Source organism: Diplotaxodon limnothrissa, linkage group LG12 (assembly GCF_057381915.1).
Source record: "Diplotaxodon limnothrissa isolate DT_005_m linkage group LG12, D_limnothrissa_male_GT1.1, whole genome shotgun sequence".
In the NCBI taxonomy this organism is placed as follows: domain Eukaryota; kingdom Metazoa; phylum Chordata; class Actinopteri; order Cichliformes; family Cichlidae; genus Diplotaxodon; species Diplotaxodon limnothrissa.
In genome coordinates, this window is record NC_140607.1 from 38,175,869 (window position 1) to 38,203,275 (window position 27,407).

The 27,407-nt window shown below is 47.8% G+C and overlaps 1 protein-coding gene across 2 annotated transcripts; it reads right to left on the reverse strand.

The window, feature by feature from the left end:
• Window positions 1–1,016: 1,016 nt before the first annotated feature.
• kank1a (KN motif and ankyrin repeat domains 1a) lies at window positions 1,017–25,355 on the reverse strand. 2 transcript variants are annotated; one of them, XM_085367589.1, is made up of 12 exons: window positions 25,283–25,355; window positions 24,184–24,230; window positions 10,372–13,029; window positions 8,340–8,504; window positions 5,967–6,063; window positions 5,535–5,753; window positions 5,331–5,418; window positions 4,938–5,157; window positions 3,409–3,551; window positions 2,367–2,567; window positions 2,141–2,239; window positions 1,017–2,013 (listed from the first exon to the last, which is right to left on the reverse strand). In XM_085367589.1, the coding sequence occupies exons 2-12, from the start codon at window positions 24,209–24,211 to the stop codon at window positions 1,951–1,953; spliced, it is 3,981 nt and encodes a 1,326-aa protein (XP_085223715.1). In that variant the 5' UTR covers window positions 24,212–24,230; window positions 25,283–25,355; the 3' UTR covers window positions 1,017–1,950. The 2 variants fall into 2 exon arrangements, with proteins under 2 accessions (XP_085223715.1, XP_085223714.1); XM_085367588.1 differs by lacking the exons at window positions 24,184–24,230; window positions 25,283–25,355 and adding an exon at window positions 22,587–22,630.
• Window positions 25,356–27,407: the final 2,052 nt, after the last annotated feature.

The window sequence follows — 27,407 nt, forward strand, 5'->3', positions numbered from 1 at the left end:
TATTAACCTGGGTCATGAAGTCTCTTCATTTATTGTGTTTATCTCCCAAAGCTGGAAAACTCCAGCAGGTCCGAGTTGTTGAACACATCAAACATGTAACCGTCAGCTTATGGTCAGAAACACCAGAACGGTTTAAACTCAGTAAAACAAAATGACCAAAATCTTAAAGTGAAAAGAACTTTTTGAAGCAGAATTTGCACGTCTTCACTTTGTTTCTTCTGCTCTGTGATTGGCTCGTTCTTGTTTTGATCCTGGTGGATAAACCTTAGTGAGTTGGCGGCGTGTCTTGAAAGCTGCTTTTCTAAATTAAAGCTGATATTTTTTGTACTGATTTGAATCGACCCCTGTGCACATGCTTCTTACGTAATGCTGATTTTCTTTAAGATGAAATAATAAAATATGTACAAATGAAACAGTTGTCACCATTTTTGGGCAACAACCCAGAAATGTTTGAACAAAGAGCCTCCAGACACCCCAGAATCAATGAAAATAGTTCAGGACATTTCTGAAACGATCGACTGATCACCACCCAGAGTCCAAACTATAACTTTAAGGCTGCACTACACAAATATCCCACTGTGACATTGTCTCTGCATGAACGAGCGCTGGACTCCTCAAACAGAAAAGCTTCTCGGTGCTGGACAGTGACAGCACCCACCAGAAGAGGTCAGACACTCAAGCCAGTCATGAAGTCCGTTGGTTCAGTCAGACACGTTCACACCAGCGTCCTGCTGGAGGTCATTTTGCTCTGGCAGTGTTCAGCATGTTCCTCTTTGCACCAAGGAGCACTTACTGGTCCCACTGATGGGTTATAGTCCTGTCCAGGTCTCCTGGAACGAGCTCCTTTTGTTTGCAGCAGTGGATTTGTTTTGGAGGAGCCAGACTTTAATTTTTAAAGTGGTCTTGAGCAACACTTCTGCAGCTTTCTGAAAGTCTTCAGGGTTTTTCTTTGGACTGTGTGATTTTTCCTCTCTAGTCCTGATACCTGAGGATCTTTAAAAAAAAAAGAACCACTGACGTATGAATCAATTAATCTCAGTATTTCCCCAGTTTTCTTGTAAAAGAGAAAAAAAAAGGTTGATCTGAGGACTTGTTTTTATGCCTTTTACTCCAACACTGACCTCCCTGCTGCTCATGAACCACGGTTTTGTTCACAGGTCAGTTTCTTCATTAACTGGTATGAAACCGTTCTGCAGAAACGTCGAGCGGTGAGAACAAACCCGACACGTCTGGATTCTTTAATTGGTGTTTATTGTTACATGGTAAAGTTTAAGGCACTTCAAATCTCACGTGAGCATGAAAGTCAGTACCTTGATGAAAACTAGAGAACTTATTTTACACAGAAGGAAACTGGAGTCAAACGACCACCGTATGTACAACGTAATACATCTCTGCATTAAAAACTATACTCTGATAAATATATAACCTCGTGGATTGTTAAGTAGTAAAAGGAAATATTCAAAATACTGTGATTCTTCTTTTTAAATAGATACAAATCATTTGTATAAAAGTAAAACTTCTCCAGTTTAGCTCACGCCGACGTGACACCGGGATGTCGAGGCCAGCGGTATGTACAGGATGGCCGGATCGCGCTCCATCTCTGACGCTCGCAAACATAATTAAAAATAAAATCAAATGACGAGGGTTTGGTGCTCTTTATGATCAACACTGAGCATCAAGTAAAAAAAAAAAAGGCATATTTTAGTTTAAAGGTTGGTCTGAACTCCAGAGTTTGTGACTTTGGACACGTTTCAGCCAGTCTGTGAAGCACCAGCTGCTTACATTCATATTCAAAGGGCACTTTGGGCTCGCCGTGGAGGCAAATGTGCACATAGATCAAAGAAAATCCAGAAATCTCATTGGTTGGTTGGGGAAATCCAGCGATGGGTAAGGCGTCGTGCATGAGAACCAATAGCAGCGCAGGGTTTGTGGGCAGAGGAGAGGCTGGGTTTAATCAAACATGCCCCTCCGGGTCGGACTCGGGGACGTTTTTCTGCCGAGTCGAGGCGTTCCCTAAACACACGCGCGCGCGCGCACACACACACACACACACACACACACACCAGATTATTAGGAAGGAGGTTCTGAAATGTGTGACGAAGCTTCCATGATTTGGTGCAACATTAAAATAGCGACTCACTGGTGACTGGGCTTTGGAGAAGTTGACGTGAGCATAAAGCAGCACTGCGATGTCCTTGTGTCCCGCCTCCAGAGCTATGGACAGAGCGCTGCTCTCATCCTGGTGGAACAAACAAAATAAGTCAGCATGACCAAAAGAACAGCAGCTACACACCTGCAGTTCTTCTCTAATGTTAGAAACCAGTGGGTCCAACATTACAGCAACAAAGTTCTTCTACACAACTCACACTGTCGCTGAGCGTGGCGTCACAGCCCGGCCGGGCCAGCAGCAGCTTGACGATCTCGACGTGGCCGTGCTCGCTGGCGCACATGAGCGCCGTCGAGCCCTCGTCGTCCTGGATGTTGACGTCGGCGCCGTGAGCCAGCAGAGCTCGAACCATGTCCATCCTGCCGTGACTGACCGCCAGCATCAGCCCCGTCTGGCCGGCCTGCGGCGGGGACAAAAGCACGGTGAGCAAACCGGACGCTTCCGGCCTCCACGCCGACGCGTTCGTGCAAATATCAACTCTGAACTAAAACGGTTTCATTAAACGAAGAGCTCTGATCACACAGCTGCCGTTGTCAATGAAGCCACACAAACATCCACAGTATCACAGCACAGCCAGTACAACTGTACGGTGGGCGGAGCCTGGGTGAAGCAACGATGCATGGTTCAGGTAACCAAGGAACAATCATCCAGATGATTGATGTTACTGTTTATTCATGATCACAGGATGCAAACAATCCTTTTCTATATTTCAACATGTTTGAAAACTCTTAACGTTGGTTTGTGTTCATCAGCACACATTGTGCCACAAACACACCGAGTGGCACCAGGTCAAAATCTCTCCAGCAGCTCTAAGAAGCTTTGTCTGGAAGCAGTCCACGCTAACGGGTCGTGTTCCCGCTGCATCGTTCCCAAACACGAGTCCAGATCAAATGTTCAGTATTTCACAAACTTAAATTTGTCTCACTTTTAAAAGTCCAGGCCGTTACCTTTCTCCACCACACGGTGTCACTAAAGTGCAATTTTCCCACTTCAGCAGCTCCAGAGGTTTAAACTAAACTCTGTTTAAACTTCTGCAGGCAGTCGTTCATCGACTCATGTTTAGCTTCATTTGTGCATTTCTGATTTTTTCAGTAACGTTCCCGTTTCCGCTCTGTCCATCGTGCACGTTTCATTTCTGCTTTTGCTTCGTTTGCTTTTTAGAGCGACTCTGCTCTTGTCTGGCCATCGTGACCTTCGTATTACTGCTGCGACCTTTTGACCTCTGACCTCCTCTCACTGACCTGACTGGCGCGTGCGTTGACGTCACCCTTGCCGAAGAGCTCCTCCACAATACGCATGTCCCTGGGCGTCTCCACGGCTGCGAGCGCGGCGAGCATGATGGGGGTGTATCCCGCCTTGTTCTGCTGGTTCACATTACACACGTCTGAAACACACACCAACACAGACAGTTTAAAACTTCCAGAAGGTTGGACAAAGACATTTTTATCACTGGTTGTCTCGGGTTGGGGGTGTGGGGGTCAGCCTGGACACTGACTCGTCACCACCAGTCAACGACGTCACAGACGTGTCAGCATGTGACGCGTCTGTCAGTCGCTTCTCCTCGTGAATAAACAAAAAGGAAACACTCGTGTCGTACCGTCTGCTCCTCCTCACACTCTCTACAAGCTGAACACGCCAACATGGAGGGGGAAGAAACCCGTCAGAGGCCGGATGGGAGCGAAGCGAGCGGAGGCCTCAGCTAGAACTGGGACGGACAAAGGCTGCAATGGGAGGAGGGGGCGGAGACGGCGTCACGGACACAAGGACACAAAAGGCAGAGGAGACAAAAGGCCTTCAGAGCAGCGAGTGGCAGCGACCTCATCACAGTCTATTGAGCCTCCGCGGAGCTCGCTGTGTGGGAGCGTCAGCGAGGACGAGAAAACTTTCCTGTCTTGGAGCCCAAATGTGAGCGTCCGTGTCGTCTACGTGTTCTTGGTGACATTTAACTCACACGTGCAGATTTCCTGCCCGAGCTTTAAAATATATTTTCTCACAGGAAGATATGGAAATGCAAACGGACCGTTTCTAGTCCTGCTGACTGGAAGTCATATTACTGCCACCACATTTAACCACTCTTTATTACAACTCTGAGTCCAAACAAGCCTCGAGCCTGAGAGGAAGGCGGAGGAGCTGGAGGAGCCCCCTCCTGCTGTGTGGAGACAGCACCAACCGAAGCCGTTTGTATCCTTGTATCCTCACTTTCAGTGTTTTCCTTCATCGTCTTCCAGCGTGAAGCCGTGTCCCGCCTGCATCTGTGGCTCTGCATCACGAGGTCACTCAGCTGCCTTTGTGTCAAACTATCAGATAATTATTTTGCTGTTAACAGCAGGAGCTGCGGGGACAGAGAGGGAGGATCCTCCTCGACTGTCAGGACGGAGGAAAAAGGAGGTGAAGCACGAGGAGAAACCAGGAAGACAAAAAGGTGAAATCTGACCATCGTGACATCTGAGACGTTTTATAGACAACAAATAAAGACTGCACGTCCCTCAACATGAACGTCTCACTGCTCTGTGCCCACATCAAGTTAAATAAAGTTTTTTTTAAGTTGAACTTCATCCTACCCGCAGCGCTCCACCAGTGAACGAGCCGAGGACTTACAGGATGGACAGACGGTCTGCTGTCTTCAGTTTTTACATTTAGAAAACAAACACAAACAAACAGTATAAATGGAGAAGAAGAAGCTGGAGGCGGGAGATGAAGCCCTCCCTCAGCAGCGCCTCTCCTGGGAGCCGATCGCTTCAAAGCCGCCTCGCACGAACGCAGCTCTCACCTGCATCCAGCAGCTTCTTCACCACCTGGAAGTTTGAGTGTGAAACGCTGTAGTGCAGCGCCGTGTTGCCGTTGCCGTCGGCCATGTTGACGATGTGGCGCAGCACGGCGGGAGAGAAGTCCGTGAAAGCTCCCAGGTAGTCCTCCACCATGGCCGCCACCGCCGCCTTCTGGCTGGACACGCGGAACCACTCGTGCTGCACCGTGTTGAGACAGCCTCTCTGCACAGACAGGAAGTGACCATCAGCACGCTGACAGGCAAATTTAGCCAAAGGCCCAGCTCTGGGTGCACAGTGGGCGTGTCAGACTGAATCCACTGTGGTGACTGGTCAGCGCTGCGCTCCAAACCACGTTTCATGACATCGTTTAACAAACAGCTGATCAGATTCCTCACCAGGTCTTTGTTGGTCACAGCCTTGGAGTCACTGAGGTGCGACTTGAGAACGTCGCATGCAGCCAGCATCTTCTCGCTCAGCTCGTACCTTTGAGTCGAGGTCAAACAGACGTCATTCTTCTAATAGCTTCAGCCTCATCCTAACACAACTGATCAAATTTACAGACAGAAAAATATCATCATGATTTCATCTTCTTTACTCGCCTCTCTCTCGTCTCCTGCTTCTCTGAACTTTCCTCGTCATCCTTCTTGTCCACGTCCTCTGCTCCCTCGGGCTGGAACTCCTCCCTCGTGCTCTGCCCCTCCACTTTCTGGTGTTCCTCCTTTCCTCCGTACCCCTCCTCCTCCTCCTCGTCCTCTTCGTCTGACCCAGAGGAGCTGCTGTCCTCTGAGCTGGAGTCGTCACTCGACGTAGTCTCGTATCTGCGCCACGAGGGGGCGACAGAGGTGCAGAAACAAAGATGTGAGTGCAGATCAGCAGCTCGGGTTTCATATTTGCGAACAACACTAACGAGCTCGTGAGGCTCGGCGTCGACGCAGCTGAGCAAACGTGAGCCCTGCCACCTTTGACCTCAGCCGGGACACAAACACTGAAAAACTCTCACGCTGCAAACTTCTGATTAAAAACATTCTCACCCTCCGTTCACCCCGACGAACTGCAGGTTCTTCTTCGTGCCGTTGGAGTCGGCTCGGCCGTCTTTCTTCTTCATGATGGATTTCAGGGTGCTCTGCCCTGCAGGAGACGCAGAACATCGTAAACCAGAGCCGACAACATGACACGTAATCCAGAATCAACTTAAACTCATCTGATAAATCGAACAGGCTGCTTTAAAACAGGGCTGTGTGTTTATCGTTAATAAAAAGCACCATGTAGGCGCGCTGTTATATCCAAACATGAATAGTTCATCGATACATAAAAAAGGAAACCCTTCATCATCACAATGTGACACAAAGTTCAACTTCAGGAAGCGATGAGGACGGAGCGAGGACGACGACAGAGCAGCAACGAGGACGGAGCGACGACGATAGACGGAGCGACGGCACCGCCTGCGTCGTTTCCTCCTGTTGTCACTTTGATTTGCAGAATGCTTTTGTTTCCTGAGCGACAGAATCACGTTTAACTGCCGTCATGTGATGATTGTGTGTTCACATATTTTTGAACACTGCAGATATTCAGACGTCAGCTATGAACAGAGATACGTTCCTCGTCAGGACTTCATCTCAAACAGACCCTCGTCACTAAATGAATAAAGAATAAGATTAAATCAGATCTCTGACATCTGTAAGCTCCAGCTTCTATATTTCACCTCTGTTCATGAGCGCAGCGCCCCCTGTTGGAATCATGTTAAACAGCTGGACTATTTAGGCTCCCTTTTGTTTACAGCCGTGTGTGGCTGAGACAGTATTACAGGGCTGTGACAGACACACTTATCTGGAGTTTATGCATCATTAAAATAAGACCATTTATGTTTCCGTTATTTATAGTGTGTAAGGTGAGACTTTTCGGAGTGCAAAGTGTTTTTCCTTCGTCGTTTCCGTCTCTTTCCCATGTTTCATCACGATCCTCCTCATAAAATCATCCCTCCAACTCTCCTCCTGCATAATTAACACACCATGTAACTAAATAGCCCATTGAGCTGGTTACAAAGAGCCGATAACGCCTGAATGCTCCACTAAAAGTTCTGACATGATCGAGAGCTTTGGCAGAGACGAAAGCAGCCATTAAGTGTCCGTCTCATCTGTCCGTGAGGCGCTGGAAGCCGACTCAAAGCCCGAAGTATCTCAGTCATTTTAAGTAGAGGCCTCGAAAACCGAAATACCAGCAGAGCGAGCCAGAAACACTCAGCACATCTGCCAGGACTTGCCTCCACCGAGGGGCCTCCTTAACGCCGCGGGGAGTTCATGCATCAGCATGCAGGAGCTGCATGTGTACACACAGGCGCGTGCGCTGCTCATTAGCAACAGAGTCGTTCAGCACGCTTCCCGTGTTTTGACAGCTGGGAGTGAGAGTGGCGCGAGCCGCTCGTCGGGCCGATGACGGCGCTCGTGGTGGCGTTTCACACGTCACCTGGCGTCTGCGCGAGGTAACCTCCTACAGTCAGCTCAGGTGAGGTAACGCGCACCTTACAGCAGCCGGGTTGTGAAAGAAGCGTTTGAATGTTCTGCTGAGGGGCCGTCTCTACAGCCAGCAGACCACAGCCTAAACATCTGGTCAGATAACTTAGGAAAACATCTGCTTCACGCTCCAGAGCCTCGCTCTTACTGTTCTGGCGCTCTGCTTCTGCACAGGAACAGGAACTGAAGCTGAAACAGTGACTTCAGCTCGCAGTGTTTATAACCCTGATAAATGGACTCGGGGGCCGAAGAAGGCAAATAAGATGTGTTTGACTCTCAAACTGAGCAACAGAGTCCAAAAAGCACGAGCTGACAATCTGATTCATGTTCCTGGGTCACAGAGCATCAGACATCAGCCCGTCTGCTGTGGAGGGAAAACCTTTGAATCATGTTAAGGTTCAGCACTTGACCATAAGACGTAGCAGTCAGGTGGGTGTGGCTGCAGCACCAAAATAAAACTGATTGAGCTAAAAGCAGAAGCAACACAGATCTGGGAGTCTATGATACTCGAAACCACCTTCAGCCTCCAGACCTCCATCTCAGAACCTGCAACCTCCACAGTCAGGACAGGGGTACATTTACACTGTCAGAGGCGTGGCCTGGAGCACTTTTGGCTGTCCAATTAGGATGAAGCTGTAGTATTTTATCAGGAAGTTCATTAGAAATAACGAGCAGGCGTCTGTGGGACGCCTCAGAGTCTCTGGACTAGCCAGACTTGTTAGCATTAGCTCAAAACTACCCACAAAACAAACAGAAACTTCAAGATGTTGATTCCAACTACAGACGGCAGTGGCAGGTCCATCTTTTATATGCAGCTTGTAAACTGCAGCGCTCTTAAAATATTTAATATTGGAATAATAATAACAACAATGAGCTGTGTTGTTGCAGTCGCACCATGCAGCGCTGTAGACCTCTGGAGGTCCATGCGGCTCTTCTGCTCGGCCGCACTGATCTGCTGCTGCGACGGCGTGTTCGCAGGCGTATCCGCTGCTGTGAGGTCAGGTGACTTCTCCACATGCTTCGCCCCGACAGACGACAGCTGGAGCTGCTGACTGCTCTCTGACAAGGGGAACAAAAGAAAAGGTCAGGCAGGTTTAGACATTTTGAGCTCTGAACGTTCACTTTGTTACCGTCTGAAACGACAGAGCGCCACAGAGGCGAGGAGCGATTTGAGATCCAGTTTTCTAAATCAAAGACAGTTTTTCACTCCTCTGATTTGAAGACGGCAGCATTCAGTAGGAAAAAGGCTCTTGGTGCTCCAAGGAGCAGCATCAGCCGTGACTTTAATGTAACTGTGTGCTGAATGTTGATGGCAGGAGTAAAGTCACAAGAACGGGATAAAAACAAAAGAGGAAACGTGTGATGACATCGCAAAAGAGGCCAGAAAGGAGCACAGAGTCGCTGCGTGCTCATCTGCAACAACGTGTGTTATGTAAGGGAGAAGGAGCCATGAATCAGCATCAGCAGGGAGCTGTTAGTGAAGGCAGGGCGGCCCGCAAAAACAACAAGTGGAAGAATGGTGCGACATTACTGCCTCCTGAAAGAAATGAGCTCATTGTTGGTTCAAGTCCAAAGGCCCTGCCACATTTTTCAGGGTCACAGATCAGCACAGCCTGTCTGATCCTATCAGGATTCTCTTTACAAGTGTGTGACAACCCCACCCCCTAAACTCCAAACCAGCACCCACCCTTCAGTCCTGAACTACACCTTGATTCAGCTCATTAGAACACTGACATGCATACAAATGTGTTTGAGACGAGCAGCACTCGTCCAGGGCTGAAAAACCTGCAGTTCCTCTAATGACCACTTGAGGCAGTCCCCATAGACTCCCATGTTAAAACTTTAACTGTAGCTACTGCAAACTTCACATCACTCAGCTGAATGTCGACAGGTTTGTGCCGTCACAGCTGTCTGTAACCCGTTTAGGCCCATCGGAGCTTAAACGTAACATTTTTAAATCCTGGTAGAATTGCAACCACATAAGCTGGCGCACTTTTTTTGTATATGAAACTGGAGTTGAAATTGCATAACATGCATTCAATTTTTTTCCAAATGGCTTTGCAAAAAAAAAAAAAAAAAAAAACATAAAAATTGCTGCAACAACAAAAACATAATAATCCTGAAACACACTTTGCCAATCTGATCAGCTGTTTGCAGCACTTCCTACATCAGCGCAAACCATCGCATGTTCACCATCACCTGTCAAAACCGGACGTGACGTCATGTTTTGGGGAAACGTAGTTTTTCCTTGCAGCGCCTCTCAAAGGTTTACTGTGTTTATGAAAGTTCATGCCTTTCTGTACAGTTTCTGGGAGGCTTAATTGACCTGTTGGAAGTAGATTCTCTTGATGCTGTTTTTTTATAATAGTTATTTCGTTTTTCCTGCAGTTAATAAAAAAACATTGTGTATCTCAAAAATGAAACTATGAAGACACTTGAAATTTCTTTAAGTAGAAACATGTTTATTGCACTTCTTTTGCAATATGTGTAGTTATTATGGATTTAATGCACACACATTATTAAAATTTGGGATATAACGTTTGTATTGATGCATAGCAAGTTGAAATACTCCCAGAAATGCCTACAGCATGTAAAAATATAAAGATAAGCACGAGGTCTGTGCTGTAGTTTTGAGTGAAGGAGGCATTTCAGTATTTTATGAATTTGTTACTTTGCTTTCATACAAACGAAATAATAACTTTAGGTTTGGAGGAAATGCTCGCTTTCAAAATGGAGAAGCAAACATGAAGAGGATGAAATGGAAATCACATCATCTCTGTGACAGCGGAGCAAACTCCATCAGCTGAGGACGATCAAATGACACGATCGTTAGCTACAGAAGAGCCATTATCATAATGGGAGGAAAGCTCGAGTCGGTCTACATGTCAGACTCTAGTCTGATATAATAAATAAACAGTACCCTCACCTTCTTTTGACTCCGCCTGCAGCTTCAGGATGTCCTCGGCGCTCCCGTACTTCATGACTGAGTTGATGGATGACAGTGTGCTGACCAGCTGACTGTTGATGACCCCAAACTGGGACTGGGGCTGGCCGAATGCCTCCGCCAGCTCGGTATAGTTCTCGGCCAGCAGCATTTGCTGCTCCTGCAGCAGCTTCTGCACGCGCTCGATGTAATGGTCCAAGCTGACGCCACCGTGCGCCTGCAGGGCGGCCGGATCAGCGTGCACAGCGGCCGGCGCAGGCTTCACCTCTGCCGTCTCCTGGCTGCCGATGCTCGCCACAGACTCAGCCGGCTGGGAGGGGCCACATGCTATGTTTCTGGTTTTTAAACCAACCAGGAAATTCTCATGGATGCTCACTGGCCCCACCCCGCATTCTTTGGTTTTAGTTGAGCTCAATTTGCCGGGCAAGAGCTCCACGTCCGAGGTGGTTCCAACGGCGATCGAACGCATCTTTGCCGTTGAGTGAACGTCTTTGACGAGTCCTTCTCCGGCAGCGACGGTCCGGGTTTCTGTGACCACCGTGTTGGTTTGCTTATCTGATGTAACCGACTCCATGTGAGTGAATGAGTCTGAGAGGACAGCGTGCTTCGTGTTCGTGGACTTGTGTGCAACTTCTGCCTCAGTGCTGGTCTCCTGAGTCAGGAACTCAGGAGCTGCCGTGACTCCAGAGTCCACTTGACTGACACGGTCAGTCTCAGTTCCTTGTGACACCAGCGTCTTGATGGGACTAACGATCACATCCACCGAACAGTCTCCACAGCCCACGGATCTCTGCTCTTTGCTGGCTTCCATCGCGGGTTCACCGAGGGTCAAGCTGTCCACCAGCTCCTCTGTGTTCACTCCCACCTCACAAACGCTGAGCTCTACGCCTACCTGCCGATGGCACGTCTCCACGTGCCGTCCTACACACTGGTCAGACACCTCCATCTGTTCGTGCACCACCCACCGGTCCATGGGGATATCCGGTCCTGTGGCGACGCTGTGCACAGAAGGCTGACAGGACACTCCTCTAGTCAGAGTCTGTGGACTTTTAGCAGTGCTAACATGGCTGAATTCCAGATGTTCGCCCACTCCCTGGCTGCGTGTCTGGACTTTCGCCTCCACACAGGCGCTGTACATCTCCGGCCTGACCATCAAACCTTTGTCTGCTTTTTTCTTGTTTGACCCACCGGCAGCTTGGAGCTCCAGTTTCAGCTTGCCCATCTCCATCTGATGAGTGGTTTCTTTGAGCTGCACCTCCAGGCGGTAGATCTTCTCCTTCAGGGAGTCGATTGTCTGCTGCTGGAGCTCGATCTCTTTCTCAGCTTCGCTGCTCATGCCCAGCATGGCCTCGGTGACGCCAACTGCAGTGCTCCGGATTTCCAGCCGCTCTGTAGACACCCCCGCGTCCCGAAAACAGCGTTCCTTCTCTGGCTTTCTTTGGGTGGCTGGAAGATTATTCATATTTTGATCAGTAACTATGCCAACAGACTTTTGGTGGGCCTGGTTCTGCGTGAGGTTTTGAGGCTGATTTTCATTTGCGTTGTCCTTGGAAGTCTTCTCCAGTGCTTGGACCTCAGCAGCCAGGCGTCTGAACTCCTCCAGCCTCTGAGCGCTCTGCTCCTGGGCTTCTGGCTCGATGATGTGCAGCTCCGTTTCCTTTTGGATGGGGCCCGGGTTTTCCATTTGGTCAGCGCAGCCTACACTGTAGGAACGTTTGCGGAAGCCGCCAAGACCTTGACCTTTTGATTGAGCAGCCAACTGTCTTTTCTCCTCCTGCAGAACGGCAATCTTCACCTGCAGGATGGGAATGGTTTTCACCTGCTCTTCCAGCTCTTTCAGCTTCTTGAGCGCCACGACCATCTGCTCCCGGATTTGCTGCAGGTGTAACGGGCTGACGTTCGTTACCGGGGTAGCCACGCCAGAGCTCATGGGGCTGTGGCGGATGGAGCTGCCCCTGGATGGTGGGTAATAGGGGTTATACTCTCCGTTAGGGAGATGACCGTTGATGGGCAGAGTCTGATAGGTGTTGGGAGAGATCTGGCTTGTGCCTATGGAGCCAGAGTAGGAGGACAGCGAGCTGCTGGAGCCCATACCACCGAAGCTGGCGAGACGCCGGCGGGGCATCGGAGGCTCGCTTAGCGGCTGCAGAAGCGCACGCTCCTGCTCCAGCCGACGGCGGGTCTCCATGAGGGTCTTCTCCACTTGAGGGTTGTGCCGAGGGGCAAACCTGGGCGACGGCGGGGGGAGGAGCTGTTTCTGCTCTGCAATGCTTGAACACGGCTGATGCAGAGGCACCTCACAGGCTGCCCTGGAGAGGGTGGGGGTCAGCGGGGCAGCGGCCCTGTTGGTGAAGAAGACCGGGGACTGTTTGCCGTCACTGTTGGAGGAGGACAGCGAGTCTGTGGAGGTCCATTCAGCCTGAGCGCCGACCCCGCCAGTGCTGCCCCGAGGCACCACCGAGGGTTTGGCCACTTTGGGCTTCCTCTGGATACTCAGCTTCTTAATAGTGTTGCCCCTCTCGATGTCATCAACATACTTGAGGAAGTCCAGGTCTAACTGATAACCATAAGGAGTTTCAACATAGTAGGGGGCCTCAGAGTCCTTCTCGTCTTCTGTGCTTGGGCATCTTTGTCCTCTTTCTGTAAGAGAGACCACAAAAATGTATTAGTGTCGCTTTAATGCTGGAAACAGACCGATTTATAGACTCGTACATACTGAGAGGATCTACTGAGCAAGTCTGTGACAGTGTGAGAGTCAGGAAAATCATTTATCCTGTTAATTTGAGACATAAAATCACAATAATCCCACTCTTACATATAAATAGATCTATGCACATTTTATTCAGCCACATGGTAAAAACAGGAGGAGGAAAATAAAGAGGACAAATCCACAAATCCCAACAGCTTCATCTGATCCGACTCTTAACGTGCAGGTATTTTCTTTGTTTACACAGAGTTAGTCTAATGCTCGCAGCACGCTGCCGGCACCTCTGGCCACAGACGGTCGTCATCATTTGACAGAGCGAGTACAAACATCTCAAATTTCTCACATCTCTGCATCTCACATAGTTTGGGTCCAACTAAAACATTATCTGCCAAAATAATTAGCACTCAGGCTTTTCCACAAAAGCGGCAGGAGATTTAAAACAAAATGAATCTGTCAAAGTCGGCTCACCGAGGTGTGACGAAACCAAAGGTTCAAAGCTGTGACACAAACAGACCGTCGCTTCCAAAGCTCACATAAGAAAGAAGGCAAAGGGCTCTGAGAGGCAACGTCAATATTCCCTCGTTCAAAATCCATCCAGTGTCCACGTTTTAGCTGTTACAGGCAGAAGTGACCACGAGCTATCACCCAGTTAAAAGAGCAGCTACGGGCCAATCAAAGCTGCTTAAATCAAAGTCCAAACTCCAACACTTCCAGCTGAAAATGCCCTCCGTCACAGCCAGGCCGCCGCATTCACACCGCGTTGGCTAAATACAGAGGCTTGTTCTTGGTATGCCTGGAACTCTCAGTGACTAAAGCAAACACAGGCTGGAAATAAACAGCCCTGCTCTTCCCTTCCAGTCCGCCCAGCTCCTTTCCATTCAGCAACAGGAGGAGGGAACTACAGGGATAAGCCTGCTGCTAAAACCTCTGCATGTGTTGCTCAAACTTCACTCACCGCACACCAGCAGCTCTTTAACTGGACGTTTCCTCCTCTGCTCCTCTCGGCTTCACATTCACGGCTCTGTGCTGGGATCGCAACTACGCCTTCTCCTCACTCTGTGCTCGCTTTCACAATCCTCTCTCCACACGGGACATAAAAAGCTCCACTATTGGTGTAAACTACACGCAGCGCTGCTCTGGTGCACCATTGGACAGCTGCTTCCTCCAATCGTGTGAGGCTAGAGCCGGGCGCTTCCCTTCCTAAATAAGAGTCCTGTTATGCATGGAGGGGAGGTGAACCCACAACAATAACAGTCTGTTCTTGACACCAGTCACACTTTTACACTGGTCTATGCTCCATGATACAAAGACTCATCCGTGACTTACAGTCAGTTTGTGTCCACGCCTTTATTTTCAGAAGTTACCTTCGTTTTTCTACCAGGTAAAGAAAACTGAGGGGAAACACCTGAGTGCACGTACACACACACACACACACACACACGGAGTGACCTGGTCCGTGCACGGCTAAATTTACCCCTCAGTGTTCAGCCTGTGATGACAACACTGCATGGATTCCAGTTCAATTCCATTTATATGGCACCAAATCACAGCAGCAGTCGCTTCAAGGCGCTTTATGCTGTAAGGTAAAGACTTTATTTAAATCATGCTGTGTCACAATTTTAAACTAGTCTGCACTCCTGACAGTTGTTTGGGGGGGAAAAAGCCAGTTTCCTCGTGTTTTCTGATTTTTTGTTTTTGTGAGTCGAGCGTCTGACAGCTCCGTCTGCAGACAAAGCCCCGGCTGTTTTCTGCTGCCCTGAGAGTCACGTCCCGTTTTTCCCCCTGGTATAAATATTCTGAGCGCACAGTCACGGTCTTGTGCTGTCTGGTTTGGAGGAGTCCCCCTGTGGCACGAGCGCCAACCGGCCGTGTCGCATGTGACGGGCGGCTCTGTGGCACGGACACTCCGAACAGCTGAGCGATGACCTCATCAGCTGACAACTGATGGGGTCGGGCAGCAGGACAGCGAGAAGAGCCCGGGCGTCTGCTGCAGCTAGCAGCTGTGAGCTCGTCAGTCTGAGGGGTCACATGACAGTTAGCACAGCGAGGCTGCTGGACTTCATCTCCCTTCTTACAGACCACGTCTTCAGCCCTGCCTAAAGCCGTTTGCACAGCCATGAAAAGGAGGCATTATTCTGTTCCCCAAACTGAGCTGCACCAGTGTGACCAAGCCCTCGAAAACAGGACCTGCAAACTTCCCTCTTTATCTGCCTCAGCAGCCAATGAGAGGAGAGAGAAAAGCACATTTCTGGTTACAATTTGGTCATAAAATTATTTTCTCATTTTCCCCTGAACATCCTGGATGTTAAAACACCACATTACTGTCGTTTAGTGTATCCGGCCTGATGGTGGAATCGACCTTCTTGCTGTGAGGAAACAGTGCTGCTGTACGAGTTTTTAATTTAGCAAATTTAGGGACTCATCATACTTCCTCTCTTTTCCACCTCATTTTCTCCTCTTGCTCCAAAGCTCACAGCTCAGCCTGTTCGTGTGGGAATTTCAGCCTCGTTCTTTCAGCTGTGACCAGGTGGGTTTAACGCTCTGCTTCCAAGTGCAGAACAAACATACAAACAACTGAAATCATTATTTGAGGGTCCAAAAGTGCTTTAATCAGCTGATGAAGATAAGCCGTTTCCTCAGGTGATAATCATCTGACACTTTTTACAGAAAGTCTAATCGTCTCTGAACTCAAACCATTAATAAGCTGAGCTCCAGTATAAACAGCTGGTTTTTAATCGTTTAGTTTCAGGGGGATACATGTTTTTTTTCTTACCCATCCAAGGACATTAAGACCAAATACAGCTATGAGCATGTGCACCGTGTATTAATAAAAGACAGAATAAACAAAAATGCCTCTTTTAGTCAAAGTCGTCCAGCGGAGCAGAGTTTTAGTTTTGACCACACAGTTCCCGGCTCTGTTCCACTTCCCTCAGATATTCAAATATTTCTGCCTAATTATCTAAGGTGAGCCATATGTACAAGCTCACAATGAGGACTCGCAGCTCAAACAGAAACTTGCTTCAGAGTCAAACACCAGTTCCTCACACGTCCCTCTGCAGCCAAACTCAGCAGCACGCACCGTCGGTAACACGTTTCAGTCGTTTCCATGTCCACAGACACGTGAGCCACGTAAAACACCCCGAACTGTGTCTGAGCTTTTCTCTGCTTCTCCAATCAGCTGCTGAAAATGTCCAGCCTTCATTCATTCACGCCGCTCAAGCTCTCCGTGTTTGCTCTTAAAATATGGGACTGCAGGCCGGCTCGGGCCCCGATGTTGACGCTCTGAAGAAAAATATACAAGCGGGGCCGTGCTTATTTTACAGCGGCTCTGTAAAAGTTTAAATTTAGAGCTGACGAAAGCCTTTTAATTCCACAGCGCCATCAGACGCTGAATAAATGAGGCTACTGGGCTAAATGTGTCTGCCAGCTGTTTGTTAACCAGAGAAATTCAAGCCAAACTACCTGCTTTTACACACACACACACACACACACACACACACTTTAATTACCAGTTACAGAAGGTTACATCTCACCTTAGAGCACAGTTCCTCATCAGTCTGTGGACAGTTAGGGTGTCAGTAATCTTTAACTACATGTTTTAAATGTGTACGACCGGCCTGGAGTTAAAGCTGTTATGATCTGATAACATGTGCACTTAGGTGTGGTCCAAGACAACATTACGACCCACGCGTGGGGCGATCCGGGGATATTAGGATAAATGAGTGAACTGCTCGTTAGTGATGGTAGACAAAATGAGTTTAGGCCCAACTACAAAGCACTGGGCCTTGTGAATATCTGAGAGACGCCGACATCCACAGAAGAAAACACTGGAGTGTTCAGATCTGAGCAAACTGCCCTTTTATTTAGATTTTAATCTTATCGGTTCTGCCCAACAGCTCACGTTCAATTTAAGTTCCTGCTCAAAAGGGATCGAGTCTCCAGTGTTCCAAGATCTTTAGTGACACTCCAAAAAGTCCTGAAATAACAAAGAAAACAAACTTGTTTGGGAACACCCGTTTCACTGTTGGTACCTCACGTGTACATATTTACCAGTATCCAGTATGCACACGCTGCTTCTGGGTCTGAAAAGTGAAGTGTGCCTTTAACCTGTATTTTTTTGGCCTTTATCAGACAGGAAAGTGGAGACAGGGTGGCAGGAAGCCGTGCAGATAATGGTCTGGGATGGAGCCCAGCCGCACGATGAGACTGGAGTCTTCAGGTTTGTAGCTCACCTGTGTGCACAGGTACTGACCTAATTAATTAATGGCCACCAGGAGGCGGAACCTGTGGTTGCAAAGAGACTAAACGCCCTGCAGCAGGGGTGGGAAACTCCAGGCATGTTGAGGAGGTAATTCAGCCATTTAATCAGCTGTGTTGGGTCAAAAACAGCTAAAGCCTGCAGGACACCGGCGCTCGAGGCCTGGAGCTGGAGGAAACGAGCAGGTAACGTCACAGCACACCCGTCACATGACCCGTTCCAGTCGTATCCAGTTTCTTTCCTCAGGCCGTCGCTCTGACCAACACTTAGACACTCACATAGTGTCTGTACTTAAACAGCCCCCATACCTGCTGCCAAATCAAAGCATGCTATATAGTCGAGTCCTTGTGCGCTTACTGTATACATGTGTAACATTATCAAACCCTTATAACTCCATAATTTATCCCAACATCTTTGCACCAGTGCACTTATGTGCTACACGTGCCATTATCGTCTGTGATGTTGAGTTTGTCAGCGTTGCCTGTCGTCTGTTTGTTTACCTACACTGTGAGCAAAGAAAAGACTGCAGCCCAATTCCAAGCATGTGTCCACACAGTCTGTCTATAACGTTGATTTTGCAATAATTAACCTTTAACACAACCATCACTACCAACAGCATCCAGGAGAAACACTGAAAGACTCGTGAAATGCTTGAAAGAAGTGAAAGTGAACTCAGGGCTGTTCAGGATGTGCAGAGAAAAACTTGCAAACTCATTGGAAGTGCAGGGCTGTGCTCCGGCATAGCTGTGAGAGCCAAACATGATGCAAGCGCCTGGGTGGAGCAGCCTCCACCCGCCCGACGGCACAGAAACAGCTCTGATTTTACCCCTTCAGAAGACGAAACACTCGAGTTTGCTCAAAATGAGCTTCATACCAAAGTTTTGCGCTTTTCCTTATGAGGACTTGAATTCGGTCCCCACAACATGAGTAACACACAGACACACACGGAGCCTGGTATTTCCTGGCTCTGCCCGTGAGCCTAATTACTCCCAAGAAAAATAGAGCCAACGTTTGATCAACGCTGCAGCAGTTCAACACAACAAAGGCAAGACGCGTCCGTCCTCATCTGAACCCAGAACAAGACAAAAACACAAAGAGTCCATTAAAGCTGCACATTAGCTGCACGCAGGCCGGTCCGCTCGACTGTGGGCTTCTTCCAGGAACTCGCGGGGTCGCGCCAGACGCAGCTGCCAAATTCAACAATGATGATGCAGACCGAGGGAAATGTTTGGGCTTCCTCTGCAAACACTGAGGCACTTTGAAAAAATGTGCCCCTCTCTGGATTTTCTCATAGATGGTCAAGAAAAACATCAACGACAGTGTGCGGGCTGCTTCAAGTCAACCAACACGTAAATGTGATGATCCAGTTTCAGTTTGTACGGCTACGAGACGGTCGGAGTTAACGGGTTTGTGTTTTTGTTAAATACTTCTCCAGATATATTCAGTAACATGTTTTCACTGAGGCACAGATGTGTTTACTACACACATCTTTGGTTTAGTGAGTTAAACATACCAGCGTTTCATAATTAGCTGGTGGGACCATCGGTTTGGGTGTAAACTTATGAATGAATGTCACAGTTTAACGTCATGGTTACATTTTATTTTTAATTCAAGTTTAGGAAACTTTGTAATCTATGAGAGAAAATCCCAACAATCAAACGATCCTCTGAGCAGAACACGGGAAGAGCTGAAAGGAAGAACTCCCTTTTAACAGGAAGTGCCATCAAACGGAACGAGGCTCAGGAAGGCTCGGCACAGCCACCTCCTTGGACCTCCTCCTTTGAAAGAGGAGTGAAAGAAGCCATCTAGGTCTACTGTGAATGACCATCTTTGAACAGAGGGTGGGGCTTACGACACCAACTGTCTGCCATCTATGATCCAGTTTTGAGATCCTTTCCCTTAACGCCCACTCACATCCTGGGCCATCTGACCCCAGTAAATCAGACGATAGGGTGGGGTTGGGTTTCACAATGATCAATTTCACAAGGTTTCACCTGAAACCCTGGCTGATTGTGACCCACACCCGTATTCACACCTCGGCTCGTGTGATTAGGTAGAGGATCAATAGGGGGTCCATGACCCTCACAGGGACGCTCCACCATTTGACCTTAGAACTGAAGAAGCTTCTCGGATGAAACGTCTTCAGGGAAACTTGAAGTCCAGACGCTTTTCTTTCCAAGCTCCTTCGACTACGATGACCTGGATGACTGAGAACCTTCAGTCGCCTCCTTGGTGCTCGTGTACATTTCATAAAACTACTGAAACACCATTTTCAGCAGGAGACTCATTGAAGTGTACGTAATAATTTGGCTGATCTAGTGTGGCTGGTTTCTCACTTCTTGGTGCAAAAGAGTAACAAATGTATGCGACTGCCTTTGCTTCTGGAGCTGCAGTCACAGACAAACCTTTAAAGGAAACAAAAGGGTGACAGATGAACCTGCCATCATAACTTGGAAATGAGATAAATTCATATGAAACTCTGCACATTAAACAGGATTCTGCTCATTAAGATTTAGGACTGGATTTGTGTCTTTTAAAGATACGAGGGAAGCTTCCTGACTGCAAACGCATTAACTGATGCAACTTATGAGTGAGAGGAATCTGAATCACTGCACTGTGCTGCTTGACTGTGGAGGCGCATGCAGATGACAACAATGAAGTGATTAATGCTCAGAGAGACACGACCACACTTGGCACATCGGTGCTGTTGTGTAAAGACAGTAAGGGTCTGGAGCAGCCAGCTCCAGAGAGAGAAACAAACAACATTTACAAAGACGCAGCGTCCCGCCCCCTCCGGCTCACATCATTATCAACTCGAAGCTCTTACACAAACAGGAAAGTGACTGAAAGCTACCATGGGGGAGGTTTAAAAGGGCAGCTGGGTCCATTACTGCTACTGAAACAAAACCACTTCTGTGGGTTTACAGGAGCTGCAGGGAGTGGCCTCACTGGCCTGATGGCCACCGCGGTGTCCCCGTGCCGACCGGTGCCACTGAAGACCAGTCAGACCCATAATGGTCTTCTCCGAGAGACAACCCGGGGCTGGACCAGGATCTGAGTTTCAGGAGTAACACTTCACACTGCCCGATGTCAGCTTTGTGCAGAATATAAAATGATCACATCCTGAGTGTTTTCACTCCCCACTGGTCTAAAATAAATCAGGCCAACATTTTTGAGGAGAAGTATTTTAAGACTGTGGGATCAGTCCTGCAAACAGTGCTGGAGTCGCATTAAAGTCTGCTGAGGTTTTGTTTGGAAGAAATGTGCTTAATGGTTTGTTGCTCAATGCGCTGAGGCGTCCCACATCTGGCATTTATTCCAATCTGAGAGAAGCTTCATTCTCGAGCTTCAGATATGTAAGATGCATGCAGCACTCCAGTTTAAATATTACGCTGTTCAATGACTTTGGTTACAATTCTTCAAACAGTTGAAAACATGCAGCTTTTCAACTGTTTGTTTTGTGTTTTGGTTTTGTAGATTTTTGTAAGTCTGCACTTTCACCTCCTCTGATAGCTCAGACTCCCCCCTTCACACTGTAGCTGCTTTAGTTCAGCTCGAGCCAAGATGATAAGACAGGCTGAAAACAGGAAGTCTGGTGAGGAACAACAAATCCTTCTCAGAATTCAACAAGTGCAACATTTTCCACGTATCAGTTGTAATTTTTTACCATGATTGAGCAGCCCTGGATCACAGATCGACATTCTTCCCAAAGCACATCACCCACCTCTACAATAAAAGGTTAAATATCACCATCTGCTCTGCATTCTTTCACCGCGTCTGCCTGCTGACCACCAACACGACAGAGAGGCTATTTGTACGACGAGGAGTTCAGCGGTCTGAGGGTTCCTCGGGACAAACTTATTGTCGATGTGGCCACTGAAGCTCAGACTTTATCATGTTGAGAAACACAAGCAGAGTGGAGTGGTGATGGCAGACTGACACTCAGGACGGCGCTCCTGAAGCACCCGACCTGCATGCTGCACATTCCAGCAGGGATTTGGAAGCAAGAAGCTTCACGCTCTCCCGTTAGTCTACACAGGAATGAGAGCGCACACGTGTGTGTGTGTGTGTGTGTGTGTGTTTTCATACTGAAGTGCCAAAATTCTCTCTCCGTCAGAACTCTTTGCCCTTTGTGCTTCAGATATCACTGAATCTGGTTCGAGCCAAGATTATGATTATTCATTAAAAATATACTGTGGAATAAGGTTGGGCGATTTATTTATTTGTCCACGAGTAAGTTTGCTAATAATGATGAGCTAATAGAAGCAGTCAACAGAAAAAAATAAAACAAATAATAGCGCTGTTTTAACAGCACCCTCTTTCAGAAGCTGGTGATAGCCTAGCATACTCAGCTGGATGGTGGACACGTGCACGCTCGCCTCATTGGGGGCGACCGTGGCTCAGGGGATTGGGAATTGCATCTGCAACCGGAAGGTCGCCGGTTCGATCCCCGGGCTCTCTGTCCTGGTCGCTGTGTCCTTGGGCAAGACACTTTACCCTACTTGCCTACTGGTGTTGGCCAGAGGGGCCGATGGCGCGATATGGCAGCCTCGCTTCTGTCAGTCTGCCCCAGGGCAGCTGTGGCTACACCTGTAGCTGCCTCCACCAGTGTGTGAATGTGAGAGTGAATGAATAGTGGCATTGTAAAGCGCTTTGGGTGTCTAGAAAAGCGCTATATAAATCCACTCCATTATTATCATCATGTTCTTCCTGACGTCATACAGAGCCAAGAGTAAAGGAAAATAAAAACAAACTTTTGATCATAGGGACCCTCTGCTGATATGTTGAAACACCCACCACAGTGCATGTGAGCTCACACTTACTCACACAGCTGTTAGAGGCTGTTCAGTGTTTGAATGTTTGAATACAAGTTTGCACAAACAGCGTGTGAAGATGTTAAACTCTTGTCTCGAGGTCTGAAAAGTTACTGGATGACTTGACTAAAATTACTTCTTGCAACTCATGGTGTTTGTGTCTAAAGAGCCGGAGCCAAGACCTTAAATATACCAGCATGACTTAAGCTTGAAACTGGACCCCTAATCCCACTTCAGTCCCATTGTACCCCTGCCCACCAACGCCCAGAGAGCACATCTTAGTCACGGAGGCAGCCTGTAACCTTTAGACATGCAGGGACGCATTTAACCAGCGTCTCCCTCAAACTGCTCTGCAATGAAATAAGGTCAAAGACATCCCTGCAAGAATCTCACACTCACACTCACACACACACGTTACCTGGGCCATTGCCGTTCACGTGCACGGTTTGAGCCATGGGTGCAGCTGCGTGCTCTCAGTCCAACAACAAGACTCAGTGCCGTCATGCAACTGCCATGCAGCAAGTCCAGATTACCATGCAACCTGCAACCTGAGACAGAACACAAAGGAATACCGTTAGTGACGCACACAGGTGAGCAACAATTAGTGAGAAACAACACAAGGCAACCTTTCAAAGATTAAAAAGTGTCAGTAAAGGAGGTCACTTTGTCCCAGCGGTCAGACTGGTTCCTTTTTAAAGTTCACATGAGAACAGAGCGCTGGCTTTCTGACCTCCAGTGTAACTTGAAATATGTGAAGTGTGAGTGCACGTATTTTGACCTTTTGTTAAGCGTGTCTTTGTGGGAGCTGAAGCCCGGCCGGCCTCCGCTCCTTCACAGGTGTGTTTGCATCCTGACATTTCGAAGCACAGAGGTCCTGTGTGCAGTCGCCTGCTCATCATCATCAATGGACACATTATGAGCAACAAAACAAAAGAGCCGTTGTCATCTTATAAGAAGCTGCAAATATAAGACGAAAACTGGAGTCAGTAGGCCGGGGGGGGGGTCAGGTCTCGAGGAGCACAGATGTAGACGAGGTTCGATACAGCTGAAACCTTTGACCTTTACACTGAACACGTGACTCTGACAGCTAGAGATCAAGAGCTCAGCCCCGCAGTGGTAACAGAGTCGAGGACAATCTAAGACTTTTACAATATACTCGGTCTTACTCGATTATCAGGGTCGGTGAGGCCGCATACCTCAGGAATAGGGGTAGGAAGTCCAGGCCCCCTTCCAACACCCAAATAGACCGCAGGCATGTTTGTTCTCCTCCCTCACACTTAAAACTGGCTCCAGCATGTCACACAAAAAGAAATGTGTGGAAGAAATGGCCACTAACATTTAGAGATGCATCGATACGACGTCTGGATATCGCTCGGATGGTGTCTGGGTCTGATCTGCTCAGCTCTGTGCTCGGCTTTCGGGTCATTGGGTGAAATAAAATAAAAAATATTATACAATGAATCTGCTGTTTTAGGACACGAAAGCAATTCTTGGATAGAAAAGTCAGAAAGGATGGATCAAATAAATCAGAGGTGGGGAACTCCAGGAGAGACGAGCATAAAGCTGTCATTTTATTGGTCAGTTGATCCTCCGGCTCTCCACAGACAGGCTAACGAGCTCCTAGCAGAGCTGCTGCTCCTTCACACCATCAAAGGGATGCTAGGATTACTCGTCATGGCAGACCTGGGTGCTCCTCTGCTAGAGAGCAAGAAAAGGTGTTTGTGGAGGAGGTCAGACTATCGAGCTGTGGGCGGCTGGCCCATTTAAAACATTACGATTACAATGGATGAGCCTGAGCCTGCTAACACCTAATGGGACTCAAAGGACTGGACATCCAACACTGATGAACTGAAACTTGAGACAACAGGTAACGAACACAAAGCAAAGGTTTCATGCAGCTGCTCTCCAGCAGCATGAAGCTCAGTAAGCATTTCAACACATACACACAACTTCTGTTTGCCAAGACCATGCAAACGATTCTAACTGAAGGGAAAATGAATAATATACAGACTGACCAAAGATCTCCCACATGTCCTGTTCCATGAGCCGCCAGAACACAAACCTGCAGGAAGTAGCAGGAGAGAAGGAGGCGGAGTCTATTTACTGTTCAGCTTTGCACCACCACTGTGGGAGAAGCCATCGATCCTAGAGTCAGAGCATCAGCCTGCTTTTAATGCACTACAGGCCTTAAAACGGTCACAGGTCGCTTTTATGAAACTGTTTCCAGGAGAAAATATAAAATAAAGACGCACCAATTTAAAAATCAGCGAGTACTGATTGACATCAATATATCTGCAAATTTGATCCGTTAATGTTTTCCTGAGTAAAGACACTGTGATAAAGAGACTTACAGGAATAAATAATAAAAAGCGAAACAATAACTCTGCAGGAATGAACAGAATTATGACCTGATAATTCATAAAATAGCAATAAAACTGAAAATAAAAATTTATTTTAAAGGATTATTTCTGATATCATTCATAATAAATCAGAAGTTTAATCAATTAACAACATAACCTATAAAAATAAACAGTAATCCAAATAATCCAAACATGATATACTGAGGTAAATACTGAAGTTATGCAAACATTTAGTGTTGCTGAGAGAAAAAAGGAAAGTCTTTATAAACTGAGGCCCTGTTTGGGTCCAAGTGTCTTTAAGTCTGTATAAACAGATATTTAACCAAAGAATTTCTTTAAAGAGATTTTATTCCTCTTCCAATTTGAATTTTTCCGTGTTTGGCAAAAGCCTTTAATATAAAACCTGCTCATCCTTTTTTTAAATGAGTGACACGAAACCTCCTGTGAGGTTTTTAAGGTCTAGTCTGCACATTCCTGCAGTTAATGATCGACATAAACTCAGCCTCTGACATTTTCATGATTACATGCTTACAGAGTTTCCACCCACTCTTCAGTGCGAGCTTTAAAAAATAAACCAGAATCCGTGTTTGTGCAGCTTCGCACAGGGTGAAGCTGCAGGTGGAGGCCTGAGAGCTGACCCAGAGTCACACCAACCACAAACAGGAGTTCTCACACACACAAACACTTCAGATATATTAACAATAACCCAAACCACAACAGTGACACCTCCCATCATAATAATGAAGCCGCTTACCTGCAACTTTCATTCTAACTTCCTGCACCTTGACGCAGGTACAAACAGAGCGAGCAGCCCTCAGACACGAGCCTGCACCGAGCAGCCCTCAGAGAGAGAGCTACGTTTCACGGCTAAGATTAGACGACTTCCTCAGATGACAGCCAAACGATCCGAGTCCTATAAGAGGAAACAGGACTTTAAGGCCGTTTGGGTGGAACGACCCCTCCGCTGGGCCTCCAGGTGAAGCGCGTAGTCGGCCGGCGTGGGTAAACACCCTCCGCCCTTCAGCTGAAGCGCAGCTAATGAGCCAGGCAGCTGAACACAATGGAAAACCTTTCAGATGGTTGCACATCAACCAGCACGGCCGCGTTTCTCAAGGCTCAGCTGCTGAAGGTGAAGACAGAAGGGCGAACAACAGAAAGCAGCGCCGTGGATCAGGGCTGATGTGGGACAGCAGAGGGTCAAAGGTCAAGCTAAGCAAGAACCCGTCACATTTCTGCCCACGGTCAACAGAAAACTGATTTAACGTATTTGGAAGTAATCAGTGAAGAAAGAAATAATTCAGCTGAACTCATCTTAACCACACATTTCATTATAACATCAGACCACACAGGATAAAAACACTCCACAGAAGCACCCACTCAGGATCAGACCTCAGCGACTGAAAACATACCCACTTCAAATAAACGCGATTACCTGCTGGCCACATTCCCCCAGCCAATGCCCTCTGAGGTAACCCGTTTCCATGACTACTGCATGCAAAGGCAGGATATTCAGCGAGCTGATCATATATGACAAAAGGTAAAATAAATAAATATAAATAAAGTGATCAACACTGCATGTTCCAACCCCGCCCCCCGTTCAGGTAAAACTGCTCTGTCATTAGTAACAGACTGAAGGTCTCAGGGCTCCATGTGCATCGATCTACAAAAATAAAACCCAGAGTTAATCTACTAACAGCTTCAATGACAAACAACTACTTCTTTTAATCCACACACTGGTACCCACACACACACACACACACACACACACACAGGTACCCTCACACACACGCACACACTGGTACCCACACACACACACACACACGCACACACACACACACACACACACACACACACACGCACGCACCCTCACACACACACACACACACACGCACGCACCCTCACACACACACACACACAGGTACCCTCACATTTCTTCAGTCTCAGCCCTGCAGCTCTGACAGCACGCTGGCACGTCCCACAGTTCCCATTGCCACACAGTGTTACCAGTTATTATAGTTTTAAGTGATCATATAAAAAACTTCTCCCACTTACAGTAAAGGCAGCAGAGTAATAAGCAGCTGTGAAATCGTGACCTGTGCGCTCTAAGGCAGAGCGTCTGCGTGCGGTCAAACTAAATACGAAGCCCATGTTTGTCAATAAAATCTTGACTTCTGCTTCATAAACTCCACATTCTATTTTTAATCTCCGACATCCTTCAGCTTTAACAGGAGCCACTTTAAATGTACTCAGAGTCCGACTCTGAGCCTTTCCTGTGAATCAAAGCTTCCCATTTAAACAGAGCCTCACTCACCGCGCTGACCAGAGCAGATCCACGGCTGATCTCAGGAGCTTCAAACTCCTCGAGCAGGAAACTTTTGAGCGCCGACGCAAACCGGAACAACCCGTTCGGTTCCTTCTCAGCTGCTAAATAATTTTCAAGCGTGCACGCACAGCTCTGAGCAGCGGCAGGCGTGACTCCTCTCCACCTGGAGGTGCGTTTGACAGACACACAGCTACATTATTTACCGTGACAGACACCTGACGAGCTACACAAACAGACGCACGAGCATTCAAACAGCATCCCGTGGCGTGCTCGAGTCAGTACACAGGCTGAGCTCTTTAAGTACTCGAGTACAAACAGCCAAGAGAAAGGTGAACGAGCCCAAGAGCACTTCAGCAGAAGCAGGTACAGGTAGAAATGAGCTCTGTGTTTCAGTGCAACAAAACTAAAACGTCCACTCAAAACTGTGCCTGGGTCCACCAGCTTCCTCTTCTCTGCGCACAAAAGTAATCTGATTACATCAACACAAAGCTGTTTAAGAGCTGAACCAAAACAACGAGTTTCTAAATGGTCTGTAAATGAGTATGAAGTTTATCTT

Bases quoted from the DNA above. Each gene is read 5' to 3' on its own strand.
- kank1a (XM_085367588.1), bottom strand. From the start codon at position 22,623: ATGGCTCAAACCGTGCACGTGAACGGCAATGGCCCAG. The intron at 8,505-10,371 runs GTGAGGGTACTG...TCCCCTTGTCAG, and splicing joins GCAGGCGGAGTCAAAAGAAG to AGAGCAGTCAGCAGCTCCAG. The intron at 5,158-5,330 runs GTGAGGAATCTG...CTGTCTGTGCAG, and splicing joins CTGTGACCAACAAAGACCTG to AGAGGCTGTCTCAACACGGT.